Source organism: Corvus moneduloides, chromosome 4, assembly GCF_009650955.1.
Source record: "Corvus moneduloides isolate bCorMon1 chromosome 4, bCorMon1.pri, whole genome shotgun sequence".
NCBI lineage: Eukaryota > Metazoa > Chordata > Aves > Passeriformes > Corvidae > Corvus > Corvus moneduloides.
Genome location: NC_045479.1, coordinates 62,031,663 through 62,046,202, shown reverse-complemented (window position 1 = coordinate 62,046,202; position 14,540 = coordinate 62,031,663). Strand labels below are relative to the sequence as shown.

The 14,540-nt window shown below is 37.1% G+C and overlaps 1 protein-coding gene across 5 annotated transcripts in view; it reads right to left on the bottom strand.

Moving 5' to 3' along the window:
- ORC5 (origin recognition complex subunit 5) overlaps window positions 1-14,010 on the bottom strand; it is a 68,774-nt gene extending 54,764 nt beyond the window's left edge. For 4 of the 5 annotated variants that reach the window (XR_004239711.1, XM_032106717.1, XM_032106718.1 and 1 more), the window contains exons 1-7: window positions 13,972-14,010; window positions 11,072-11,255; window positions 9,516-9,608; window positions 7,398-7,595; window positions 3,705-3,779; window positions 1,250-1,361; window positions 763-893 (exon numbers count right to left, since the gene is read on the bottom strand). Coding sequence is in view for 4 of the 5 variants with exons in the window: in XM_032106717.1 (XP_031962608.1) it covers window positions 763-893; window positions 1,250-1,361; window positions 3,705-3,779; window positions 7,398-7,595; window positions 9,516-9,608; window positions 11,072-11,182 (720 nt within the window). In the remaining variant the exon portion in view is untranslated. The remainder of the gene's footprint in view (window positions 1-762; window positions 894-1,249; window positions 1,362-3,704; window positions 3,780-7,397; window positions 7,596-9,515; window positions 9,609-11,071; window positions 11,256-13,971) is intronic. The other variant, XM_032106720.1, reaches the window with a different exon arrangement.
- Window positions 14,011-14,540: the final 530 nt, after the last annotated feature.

Sequence of the window (14,540 nt, the reverse complement as noted above, 5' to 3'; positions counted from 1 at the left end):
ATAAAACCTGTATGGTTAACAGACAAGTTCAGCTGAAATTTAGCAATATGTTCCTGAGGGAAACACAGGCAGAACATTCAGATCATCTCTTGAGCACCGATTTGTTCGCTGATACCATCAAACTTGTAAAATTTCCTTGTACACAGTATAGTTATTTAAATAATAATTGAATAAGATGTTTGTTATTGCTATTAAGCTTTTCTTATGCAAAGGTCACCATCAAGTAATTTAATTTTCTTCTGTTAAGTTTGTTTGCTACTACATTATATGGTTAAAATGCCTTTTTCCAAATACTTTCAATGTATTACCAGAAAACCACACAGCATTGGAAGCCCTTTACAGCCACCAAAACGACTGCAACTTTTGTTAGGGATTTTTAGGGCAACTGCATTTTAAGCTAACACATTCTTAAGAGGGAAAATTTACACTAGATATAAAGAAGGCTTTTTTACTATGAAGGTGGTGAGACATTAACAGGCTGCCAGAGAAACTGTAGATGCCCCATCCCTGGAAGTGTTGAAGGCCAGGCTGGATGAGGCTTTGAGCAGGCTGGTCTACTGGAGGGTGTCCCTACCCATGGCAGGAGAGCTGGAACTAGATCTTTAAGGTCCCTTCCAACCCAAAACATCTTATATTCTCTAATTTTCTCTTTGTCCATATTCAACAATAAATCTTGACTTTCAGAGCAACAATAAACATAGACTTTCATTTGGCAAAAGACAACCCAAAACAAAACAACAACTCTAAAGAAGCTCATCTCACCAGATGCTGAAGTTCTTTCAGGTCCCTACAGACCATGTAGAAGACACCAAGCAAAATATTGATATATGCAGAGTAGAAATCTGCAGAATATTCTGGGGGATGATTCTGAGACAAGATCTTCTGCAGATGTCCTGTTTAAAAATAAACGTTGCTTGTTTAAAGCCAACTTAATGAATTGACCACATTTGTGGAAAAACAAACAATAGCCATCACTAAAAAAAAACCGCAACAAAATCCAACGAAACCTACACTGATTTTAAGAACCAGCAAATGTCATGGAATCAAAACATTACTTTGAGATGTTCTGGCAAGTGGAAAAAGACAAGACCTTTAGAGGTTGTGTGAATATAGGCTTTTACATTCCAGTAGCTATTACATATTCCAGGTTCTGTAAAAGGCACACTGATAAACATGCAAACAACCTTTGAATGGCCTTTTGACAAAGTGTTCTACAACCCCCAAAAAGCAGGTTTAAAAATTAGTTTACCTATGCTGTAATCAGGAAAATACATGGTGAATGGCTCAAAGCATCCAACGTTTGGACGGAACAACTCCCACACTATTTCACTGAGCAGGACAACTGTCACATTTCTGTCAGTCTACATAGGGAAGAGAAAAAACTGAATGAGAGAGTGACAGGCAGAGAAATAACAAAATAACAGTGCATCTTAGAGAATCAATGAGAAAAATTATTATTGTGACTTTTCTGTTTCACAAAAACCATTGAATTCAGAGTTTATTACTATGCTAGTAATTTGTATTAAAGCTTCAGCTGGCCTAATCAGGCAGCTCATACATTTGCAAATCTTCATAATTATATGATATTTCTCTCCAACCCTTGCCATTTCACTGACATGTAAGTTTTGTGGGGTGATACACAATACCAAATAGATTCCATCCCAAAATAAAGAGAACATTTTACTTTAGTAATTAAACACAGACTTTCAGAGCAAACAGGAAAAGTTAAAAAGCAAAAAGAAATCTCAGCACTTCTGGAACCAAGCTATCTTGTACTTTATTTTAAAGGCAATCTGGTCTTTAAAAACAAACACATACATCCCAAACCAAGCACGTAGTAAGTATTACCTGTTTACTTTCCCAACTGTTTTACTAGTTACCAACAATGGGGCTGTTCACAGTAACATATTCTTTTTAACCAATTTTTTATTGACAAAATACCTGCCTCAGGTTGGATGTTTTGGTCAATAAGTAACAAAATGCTTCATATTACAAACAATATTCCTTATTTTGGTCACCCTTAAAAATATTAACTACTTAATATGAAGCTAAAACTATCTGTGAAGATGATGTGTCATTCTCCCTCTTTGCAAGGTTTTTGCAACCATACCAAAAATTCTGAATAACAAAAGATGTTTTTAAATATGGTTCTTCAAGAAAGACATTTGAAAACTATTGAGGCACCTCCATAAAACAAAAGGAAGGAACCTGACTGAATTGACAGTGCTGTGAATATGAGCTATGAATGACTTAAAAGAAGTTTAAATGCTATTCCTTTCCCTGAAATTTAGTGAGAATCTTCTTTTTTTTATCTCACTTTTCCCACTTCTTGGTGAAGTGGCACCCACCCATATTCTTGACTGTTTCTTCTTCCTTTTTTTAATGGAACATAAATATTTTTTGCCCTTTCAATAATACAGTATCTTCCTGCATTTCCTTCTGTTGGTTTCCTCTCCCAGAATTCCTAATGTTCACAAGTACTAAGATATGTTCAGTTTACTTCCTGACTGATCATCCAATATAAAGAACTTCAGCACTTGCCACCAAAATTCTCAGAGAAATCAAGCATCCTGGACCTATTCTTCAGCAGCAACCCTCCAGTCCCATGATATCCTTTACTACCAGTGGAGTTTCTGGTCTGTTTTCACTTCAGGAAAGGAAGAGATGCAGTAGATTCGCACCAACAACATTGCTCTGCAACACTGACTGCACAATTGTTTTAAAAAGTCTCCCCAGTCCAGAATCCAGAATTCAGGCAACTGGAATATCAGCATTCAAGAAGACAGACAAGCTTATTTGGAGGTTACTTTTGAATTTGGGAGTGTTCCTCTGAAACATTTAAGTTTTAGTCTATGGGGTTGTGATCCCTGAACAGCATTATAAACCCAATTTTGCCTCCTTTCTCTGCAGAACAGGTTGTTTCTGCTTCAGGAGCAGCATCATCCAGAACATGGGCAGAACAGACAAAAAGAGACAGAAAATGCACCAGCTGTCAGGATTAAGAACACAGCTGTGGATCAGTCTTCATTCAATAGAGAAATCAATGTGACCAGAAGATTAAGAGCACCACTAAAAGCTTTGAGATAACAAGTATAATTTCAGCTATTTACATGTTCAGACATTTCAAAGTACCAGCGACTTCTGGTTTTGTCTTGTTTCTTTTTAGGAAATGTACCATTTGTCCTTATTTCAAAGCAAAAGCTTTGATGCTTTAGAAGTGAGAAAGGAAAGCACACAGTGGTTTACTCCAATCAGAAACCTACCGCAGCACAATTCCAGGAGAAGTGTGAGAAAACTCTAGCAAGTCAAAGCACATTCACAGCTGCTGAGCTGTGCAGCTCCAGCCAAATTAAACAGCTGGTAGTCTCCTGAAGATCTCATTCTTAAAAAGACAAATAATCTAGAAAAGACAGCTACATATCTGACACAAGCCTCCAAAGAATCTACAACACATCAGATTGTAAATAAGATACCATTAACCACAATTTAAAAAAAAAACCTAAAGTGTCTAATAAAAATCTCCCAATGTTTAAATTCTAGTTTGGTTTCTAGTTTTGACCACTGTTTTGGGGGAGTGAGGGTTAATTTTGCAACTTTTCTCATCTAAAGAATCACTTATCTGTGAGCCTGGGTGTACAGATACCACATGTTCAGTTACTTTCAATATGCAGGACACATACAATAATTTCTTTCCAGACACTTACCAACTCTTGAAGCCTAAGAAATGCTGGCAGGATGTTTGCTTCCATTTCCCTCAGCTGTTCTGCTCTATCCAGAACCTTTTAATAAAACAATTATATTATATAGACAAAGTCAACTTCCACCCTCGCATGGACTTAAAATAAATTCTTAGCTGCTGGAAACTGAATTGGAGAGATTATTGCTACAAATGTGCTTCCAGGAAGCCCAAGCAGCTCTGCATCTAAAAAGCATACAATCCCTAGACAACATTCTCATGCCTTATGGCAGGAAGAACTATTATTCAAGTCCAGTCAGGAATATCACAACAAAGTCATTATATCCTTAACAACCATTGAAACCTCAGTTTTTGCTCAAAATTCTTCTTATATTTTAAAAGTGCATGCAGTACAGTAGCACTGTAAATACTTGCTTACTTCTAGGAGAGTTATCTTTTCCCACTATGAAATTATTTTTCAGAAACAAGTAAGAGCTGATATTTTCAAAAAATTAGCTATCATCTGGAATTCACTGAACTGAATTTTGAGAAAAACTTTTCTTGCCATAGTTTGTAGCCTAGAAATTTACAGGATTTATTGTAGGCAAACCCCACATAGCAGTAACAGATACGTAGCATATGTACAGCTTAAACAAGAAACAACTTAAGCAAATAACATTTTGGAGCCTGGAGAATAAAAACAGAAGCATGAAGACATGCATGTTTATCCTTTGGTAAAAAATGTGTATTCCCAGTACCCCTAAAATCTTGACAAGAATGGAAAAAGAGAATATAAACACATTTCTTTTGTGGCTTATATACTACTTGCAGTATAAATCTAAATCTGAAATTCATTACTTCTTTTGAATTATTGCTGTTGAGATAAAAACTATAGGTCCCTAGAAAATTATATTTTCTATCCTATTACATATCTTCACTCTACCAAAATCTTATGACATCTATCATTTCTGTTGCCCACTGAAAGGAAAAGAATTTTATGTGGACAACCAAACATTTTCTGAAAATATTATTTCAAAATCCTGCCACACAAACCTGAAAGAACTCTCTCTGCATGAGTATCTCACACTTCTTGGGAATTTATTTAAAACTACAACATATGATTTTATATTGGTATCTGCATTTGATTCATGTAATAAATGACTTCAGGAATGAAAACTGCTTCACACTACAGACCAAAGAGAGGCTTCATATTTTTACTAATAAAATACTGGTTATTGGACCCAGTGACATGCAGCTCCCAAACACAAAGATTTAAGGTCCTGACCTGAGCAGATCGCACTTTTTAGTTAAATGGGAAACAAACTACAGTTCCTACTTACAGCAGAAAAAATACACTGTGACCCTGCCTTGTGGAAAAAGTCAAGTGGTTCACAGAAACAGCCTTGCCCCAGGTCTATAAATCTATGTCTTATTCTTTAGTGTCCATGTAAACTTGTCACTCTACAATTTTTTTAAAAAGCCTATACTTTCTAAAACTGGCTGCTCACTTACATTAAAAAAGTAGCTTGATGCTTCTGTAAGTGCTAAATATTGTAAATGTATAAATGACTACAAGTTATATCTGCTCCAATTTTTCAGGTCGTTAAAATGAATAAATTCATTTTTCGTAAGTAATCACAAGCATTCAGCACCTATGCTTGGGTTAAGAGAAAAACTGAGATTCCTTTTCTTGAAAGTAAACATTTATCTTAATTTACTGAGTTAATTGAGCTGAAACATTGCATTATTTACTACTGAAATTAAATAGAATAAGTTAGCATTGCCAGTTTATGCTAGCAGCATGCTGGTTTTCCATCAGTCTCAATTTAAACTGCTCTACAATAAATCCAGATGGCATAAGTTAATAAATATGAATTGATTTCTCCCATTCCTGTCTGTTCCCATGCAGAAGGTAACTGAAATACTAATTTAATACTTAATTCTTCATATGCAACAACTATTTTCATGATACAATTGAACCTTTGTAGTTATTTAATGCTTTATTTTCTACAACCGTTGTTCAAGAACTTTCTAATTTTCTGAGTGATGCCAATTTTCATAGAATACATGAAGAATTCTTTACTGCAGTAGAACAGTTTTTAATCCAAATATTAATCTGAAAGTAAAATTTTACCATAAGAAGTATTTTGCGAAATTCACTGACAGTTATTAGAGAGATAAATTTTGTGCTTATGGAATTGCTGACGAATGTCAACACACTTTTGTGACAGTGAGTTACTTGTCTATTTATAACTTGTTATCTATTTTACATGTTGGCACATTGTTTTCTTCATTGCATTTTTAAGAAGTATGTCAAATTTATTAACCCTGTGACCTATAGGAAACGATGAAATAGTAGTTTCCACTAAACATGATGTGAAGTTATTTAACTCAGTGGCTAAGTATTTTTAAATGAAAATAAAACTTCTTTAACTATAACCTGTGAAACAGAATGAAGAATGTTCAGTATAATTATGAACTTCTTGTTTGATTGCAAAAAACCCCCAAAGCAGTATGGGCACACTGAGAGCTCAATGACCCCGAGTAATCACTCTGCATGTTTCTCACAGCAATCAATCTTAACCACATTCTTGTTTTCTTATATAATCATTTTCAACTCTTTTAAAAAAACCTGACTTCCTACTGCTGGCCTGAAATTTCAGTCTGTATATTTTGCAGGTCCACAATATATATATATATTTACACATCACTAATACTACAGCCTTCATAGTGTCCTTTCATCAGGCCTCTTGGATGACTGAAACTTGTTTCCATGTTCATCTCTCAGCACAATAAATGCTGTTATAGATGTCTGCAAACTTTGACCCCTTTATGTAGTTACGATTATCACATTAAAAAACCCCAAAGACCTAAACCAAATCCTAGTCTTCTAGTACTACATTGATTCAATCATTCCTGCAACCTAAATTCTGATTATTTTTCCTGCAATCTGCTGTTTATTCCACTTGAGCATATCATCAATTTTTTCATTGCAAACTTTTTTTTCCACCTTAATTTTAAAACTACAGGTCCTGTTTCGGAGGGCCGAAAGTGTAGCTGAAGATGAAAAATCTCAAAAGCACTTTTACAGAAGAAGTTATGCATTTCAGTTCCTTAATATTATTCTTAAGCTCTATTCTAGCCAACCAAGCCTTGTCAATTGCATACTCCATATTCCCTTCTGCCCTATTCCCCACCTCTGCTTTCTCATTTGTGAAGCTATTTTCACAAGGAAGCAGGTAAGCATGACTCACTAATAATAAAACAAATACAGGCTCTCTACATTTAAATACTTTGTAACACTATTACAAGAGCATCTGTCTTACCAGAGATTATGGAGTTGTGCAGATAAGCAATGTCTTAAAAACAGGGTTGCTAGAAAATCATCTTTTTTTGCCTTAGGTAGGTTTGACTACTGGTACTATTTTGTAGGTTAGGTTTGATGCTCCAATTCAAATGTGTGGTATAATTTATGCTCATTATTAGTTATACTATATAGTTTTTCTGTCAAAAAAATTGTAAAACCAGCAAAAATAGAGAACCTCACCTAAAGCCTGTAAACCAACAGAAGGAATCTGTCAGCAGGTTCTGAATGAGGTCTACAGCAAAATTTTGTGCAAACTGCTCTACGAGGCACACATTTCACAGTCAAATTATTGATAGCAATTACTTACACCCTCTTAGCAAGAATGGCACTGGACAATAAAATGAAATTACTTACAATGTATAATGTTTGATCTTGAAGCTCCCGACTCGCCACAGCTTGTTTAAACAGACGAACAAAGTCATTCAAAGTATCACAATGCACAGGACAGGCCTGCTCTGTGTCAGAAGAAGAGCTTTGCAACTGGATGAGAATTTCTTCTAGAAGAAGTCGTGATGTAAAGTACTCCATACAGTTCACAAACACATGAGGAAGCTGAAGAGAACAAGAAAAATGATACAACTGTATTTGGCTTTTTCAGTGTAAATACTCCAGAAATAGTTTTCTGTTCCATATGAGAGAATGAAAGAAACCATACCCTGCCAACAGAATATAGAGCAAAACAAAAAAAAAACCTTGTTAAAAAAAAAGGGATCAATTATGTACCTAGTCAAAATACTATGTATCACAAACTGAAGAGAGCTGATGAATGTTCAAATGGAACCGTGTACCTTCTAATTATGTTTAAAAGATGAAACACAATGTATCCTTTAACTTTGTTGAAAAATTGTGAGCAATACATAAAAAGAAAACCAAATAGCATTTAGTTCAAAGAAATTTAGACAATTGTAAGACATTACAGTATCATAAAATGTCTTATTACAAATTACAGTGTCTAGAAAACACAGACGTCTCAAACTTACATTACAAAGAAAGTAATCTAGGAGCACACTCCCCAGAATTACTCTGAATGCTTTTGGCATTCAGTGCACACAAATGATAAAGTGTAAGCTTCTATATCAGACTTGTGTGATCAGCATGATTGTGAAGAGTACTTCTAGAAAACCAGATCTTTTCAGAGCAAAAAGTTAGTGAAAAAAACAGGGTATGAGATACATTATCAGTATCAATTTAGTAATACTGAAAATCTACAATCATTTGTCTTTAAATAGAAGACACTATAACCAACAAAATATTACCAGTAGTCAAACCTATGTAAGGCAAAAAAAGATAATTTTCTAGCAACCCTATTTTTAAGACATAGCTTATCTGCACAACTCCATAATCTCTGGTAAGGCAGATGCTCTTTTTCACACTTAACATTAAAACCTCTGGAAAACATTAGTCACTGGGATGGAGCAATGTGTTTGTCTATAACAAAAAAAAAAAAAAAAAAAAAACCCCAAGTACTTCGTTCCAGTCTTTCTACTTAAAATACAATATATGGCATATGATTCAGCAGATGTGGGGAAGTACATGCTGGCAATCCCACTCACATAGCAGGTAATAAAAAGCTTTTATATGATTTTGAACACCATTAAAAGGAAAGGGTTACATCACCAAAAGCAGCTATTCAAAGTGCTGCACCTCCATAGCAGAAGGAAAGCCAGGTGCCTCAGATGTGATTCATACCTCTACATTACATAGGAGACACCTAAACATGGCACAAGACATTCTGTAGAAAGAGTTGCTGCTTAGAACCAGCTGCTTTCCAGGGTCTGGCCACATCTTTGGATACAGTGCCAGAGGTCAGCACAGTGCTGTGAGCAATGCATGAAAAGGCTACTTCACGGAAGAGAATCACAAAACCCTGCCTTCTACTCTTCTCCCTCTGCAGAATTTTTTATGAAGGGGGTTTCCACATAAAACCCAGTCCTGCAGGAAAGTGATGAACTCACTGTGGACAAGCCAAAAGCACCAGGGCCATAGAAACACGCAAGTGGAAATTTATGGTTTAGGCATTAAGTGGGCACCTGTCATTGGATTTAAATCCCTGAATTTCACGACTGACAAAAACAGAGATAATAACAGATCTAGATGAAAATTTCTGTAATGACACCCTTCAACTTAGGAGGACTTTAAAACATGTTTTGGGAAAAATTAAAACAAGGAGTCAATGGAGCTACTTCAGGCTAAGTCATGGAGACAAGCTGAACAATATTTGCCTCCTTTTTAATCTTTTTTAAACTTTCTTAAAAGTTATTATGATTTATATCGTATCTCAGTATGTACAACTTCATTTTATCCTAAGTGCATTAGTGAGAAGAGTGATGAATTCACAACACGCTAAGTGGAGGAGAAGAATCAGGAAGGCAGAAATGGTTGAGGAAACAAACCACTTTGAGAAAGTAGAGGCTGTTTTGAGGAACCGTGGTTATAAATTGTAAATTCAATATCCACTGTGACCATTCTTACCTGTAAGGTAGTTAGAAGAGTTTGCATCACATAAGTCTTTCCACTAGATGTATGTCCATAGATAAAGATGGATGGAAAACTAAACTGCTGACGCTAAGGGGAGAAAAAAAAAAGCTGTTGCTGTTTCAATTCTTCTTTCTCATTCAATAGATGAAAGATTTATCAATGAACTTTCCCTCTTAAAGAAAAGTTATCTTCTAAATTGAGGCATTAAATATAAAATACACCAATTATCATGGAATTAACACAATCAAGTTTTATGTTTCATCTTCACTGAAATGATGGGAGGGTAAGTTGCAAGAATCAAGTATCACATAACTGTCAGTGAAACTGCTGTAACAAACAACAAAAACACACACACAGAGAAAAGCAGCGGGCTCTTAATTCAAATTAGTTAACTAACTGAAACTAAATCTTGGCAAGCCCAAATTGCAAGCCATACATTGCCCTACCTTCTGCAAACACTACAAACTGCCTTTTCATTAGCACCAAACAGAAAAGAATTAAATGGTATGCAAGTGGAGATGGTAAAGCCTACTTTTCTCTCACAAGGCAATATTTTATGTATCTACTTATTTAATGGTCCTGATGCTGTTTATTTCATGTAATTTTTTTCTTAAGATGCAGGGAAAATAACTGAATTGTTCTTTTTTTTTCCATTCTGAACAGGTACTTATTTTTGTGGTTTCATTTCTAAGAACTTTGTATCTTGACTTAAAAATGAATACAAAAATAAAATTTATGCTTTTTATGAAAAACACTATTCAATTTATCCAAGATGAAACACTCTTGTGCAAGACATGCAGGTTAGAGCATCTGTATATTTATCAAGAATTTAAGTATCTATTTTTAAGAAGAGTTGTTGCCACTATGCTTGTAATATATATATAAAACTTGAATGCTGTAATTTGATGTTATTATTTTTATCCATAGTTAAAGACAGAAAACAGATACAAATTTCCATTTTGCTACTGAATGTAAGCAGACATATAAATTGCTTATAAGTTTGCAGATAAAAATCCCTATTACTTTTTACCACAGTTTTGTGAAGCAGTAACAGAATCAACTAACAAGCCAGTGATTTCTGACTCTTACGACCAGCCTCAAAACTACCAAGAATCAGAACAATTTAATGTACTTAGAATTTAGGCACTCAGATATTAGATTAACACGTCAAAACCAAACAGAATTTCCACACTGACACTGAAAAAAAATTACCCCAGAACTTTAGGTCCGAAAAGAAGAGGCTTACTCCCTGGAACTAACTGGCAGACAGAACAGAGTCGTGGCAAAATGTGGCTTCAGAGAGAGCAAGGCACAAATACCTTTAAGTTTGTTTAAATCCTTCCAGCTGCAAGACAGCTTTCAACCTTCCAATGTATTAGAACCTACTGCCAAACACTAATGTGAAAGATGGGTAACAAAAAATAAAACCTCAACAAAGAGACAAGCAAAGCATGTTCATGACATCAAAAAAACACTCTTAAATTTCTATTCTCCCCTCCAAGACAGTGGAATGTCTGTTCTCTTCAAACACAGAATACAAAAAGCACTACCTCTCCAAATATTGACAGCAACATGGACACCTGGGGTTCTCGACATGGCACCAAACTTTCCAAGTGAAGCAGGTCAGATGCTGGGTATGCTGGATGTTCAAGATTAGGCATTTTGATATTCCTGTAGTTAGTCACCTAAGCATGCACGTCCCTTCTGAGGTGCAGAGACAAGAAATAGAGTGATCTGGAAAATAAAAAGTTTTCATTATTATTTGCTTCCATATGCATGAAAGGGAAACAAACGGGAATTGACATAAAAACTGAACAGACATTCTAGCTCAGGATAAGGGTGTAACTATGATAGATTTAAAAGACTTTGGCAAAATTGGTCTTAACTATGTAAGGCATTATACAGACATTTCCACACCAGACAAAATGCAAAAAAGCAAATCAAAATGGAAAGGCACACAGGATATGAGCAATGAATACAAGAATGAATTTTCCTAGTTTAGTTAACTGAGGAATTACATATTTAGTTCTGGTTTTATATACACTTAAAAGTAGCAAGAGAACGAAAATAAGTAAAGTAGATAATTCACAGATCATCACCTCCCTGAACAGTCAATAAAATAGGATTTACTAACAACAGGAAAGACATAGGACATAAGGAAAGATAAGGATGACAAAGTAATAGCTCTCTGGCTGCTTACAGGAACGCTTACCCCATCTTGAAAGCAGCAGAGGCATATCAAGAAAATTCAGTTGATGGCAAAGACTAGAAATACTCCTTAAAAATAGTAGGAGTCCAAACCAGTTACATAAAACTGTAATATTAACACAAATCTACCTTTTAGACAAGGACTAGACAAGGAAAAACAAAGGTCTTGATTGCTGTAACACTGGGAAGGCTGGATTTTAGTGACTGAATATAGAAAAACACCTCAGTCAAAGACATACTTTGTCTGCACTTCCAAAGCTGCTGGAAAGATGCTACTTTTACCTGTTGTGATACAGACAACATGCAGAGAGTCAACTGAAGTAACCTCAACAGCAGGATTCTGACTTTGTCAAACATAACATAACTTGACAATCAAAAAGAAAGTTTAGAAATTTCATTAAGGCAATAAGGATACCAACTGACAGGATTATCTCTATGTTATCAACATCAAGATAATAAACAAAGCACTGCAAACACTTTTAAACAAACATGTTATGCTGGGTATAAGTACAACAGCACAGGAAAAAATATTAGGTTAGCAGAAGAGATCAGAAATAGCAGGGGAAAGGAAAAAAACTTCTGAAGGAGAAATGCAATAGCGGATTGCACTAACAGGAGAGCCACTGGGGTACATGGAGGTTAGTAAATGCAAATGTATCTATAGAATAGTTTAAAACAGAGTTCCTTTTGGGATTAATCTCTGGTAAGTATTTCCATAAATAGATCTGAGAAAAGATTTTTTTCTTTTATTTTTACACTTTGCCTTCAATGCTTTCTGAGGCAAAAGCTGGGATTGTAGAATCATCAACAGGAAAATACGTGGAATTAATGAGGAAAAAAAGGACATCCCTGATAATATAAGTAATCCAGTACTTGTACATTATCATATCAGACATTATAATAAAGACACAGTTAGATATCAAGACACTAGGTCTGAAGTGACTTGAAAAATAAGTCTATTTATAAGTCAATCACATATTAAGTATGGGAAATCAAAGTAATCCTGCTATCAGGGGCAAAAAAACCCCATAATCATATGTATCAAGCAAATTATTTCCTATACAGAGAACCACACAAATAGCCTTGGCCCATTTTAGCAGCTTTGAATGGGTCTGTGCATCTCTCCATAATAACTATTCAGTTGTCTATTCAAAATAGAATGAAGACACAAAAACCCAAACAGCTTGATTAAGGTTGCTCTCTAAAAAATTAGCTAGGTATATGAAGGATGAAAAGAAAAAAATTATGAGAGGAGCCTCTAAAACCAAGGACAAACAAGTGGGGGAAAAGTTCTAGAAAAGGCTGAAAAAAGTTGTGTAAATTTAAGAAAAAAAGACAGCCCTTTTTCTCCACTGGCTGCATGAGGACAAGGCTTGACTGCGTCCTAAATACATCTAAAGCCATAAAGTACCACAGCTTTTCAAGGCCATTCCCAGCCAAACTTCCCTCCAGGGAAGCACAAATCGCCTGCTGATTGCACCGTATCTGCCAGCCCTGTCTGCTTCTCACACACCCCTGCAAATGGCAAACACATTTCAGCCCTTGGATGAAAACCTACATCTCCACTGGCTGTATGTAGGCGTCTTATCTCCAACGGGACCCCATTCATGAGCTCACAAAAGAAAGGATGCTTAGAGCAACGTGTTCACAAAACAATTAATTTAGATTACATGGCAATGATAACACAACGGTAAGTGTCAGCCAAAACTTGAATTCAGGATGTTCCAGGCCGGGGAAGGTTGCACGTGCGACTCCAACCAGACCACGAAGGTGCAAAAAGCACTTACTTTGCAGCTGAGACCAAGTAAGGCTGTTAAGAGCACAAATTAAACTTCATGGCGGGACTTCATCATTTACTAGGACTTCTCTCAACTCACTGGTCCTAAAATACCTACACTTGGCAGCCTTTTCACACTCTAGCATAAAAGATGACATTAAGAAAATGACAGCACTTAAGAGATTAGCACGATCCTGCGTCCCCTCAGGCCCTACAAGCCCCCTGGCTGGCACAGGCGTGCCTCAGCTGAGGGGGAATGACGACCCCCGGCCTCCACAGAGCGCAGCTTAAGGGCTCCTTCCGCCACGCGTGTGCGAGGCTGAGGGTGCTCCCGGCCCGGCGGGCGGCTCAGCCCGCGGCTGGTTTCGCTCCCGCACCGATTCCCACAGAGAAAGCGGAGCAGAAGCAACTCTGCCCCTTCTGCTTCTCACTGCCCTCCTTCCCGCCCGCCCCGGTTCCTCTCACCGGCTCCTCACTCGCTCCCGCTCCCGCCGCCGCGCGCGCCGCCGCCCCGCCTTCCCGGGCCAAGCGCATGCGCTGTGGGGACGGCGGGTCTGCCTGGGGCGGGGCGGAGCGGCCGTGAGGGGGATCCGGCGCTTACCCAAGAGGGATGTCCCAGAGGATATCCTGTGTTATCCTACCGGGAGAGGCGCGGGGGCAGTGTGCCACTGTAGGAGCCCTAGGGCTGAGGCATTTATCCCACGGGGACAGGCGTGAGGGTGTTGCAAAATGCGGAACATGTAAACTTTTCCTTGAGAAAGGATGTTCTTTGATCTTTGTATGCATTGAAATCCAATCAACAAGAAGGTAGAATTAATCCGTGAAACAGAGAGAGGCTAGCAAGCTCTAAGTGGTGTCCAGGTGATAGAACGGCGAATTGCTTGGTAGAGTGGCCGTGTTAAGGTTTAGGGCTGGACATGTTTCAACGATGTCAGACCTCGGGGGAGGTTAACAAGGCTTGCGAAGAAGGATGTACCGCTGCTGGTGGACACAAAGGATGCAGGATTTATGGGCCACAAGGACCGTTGGCAGAA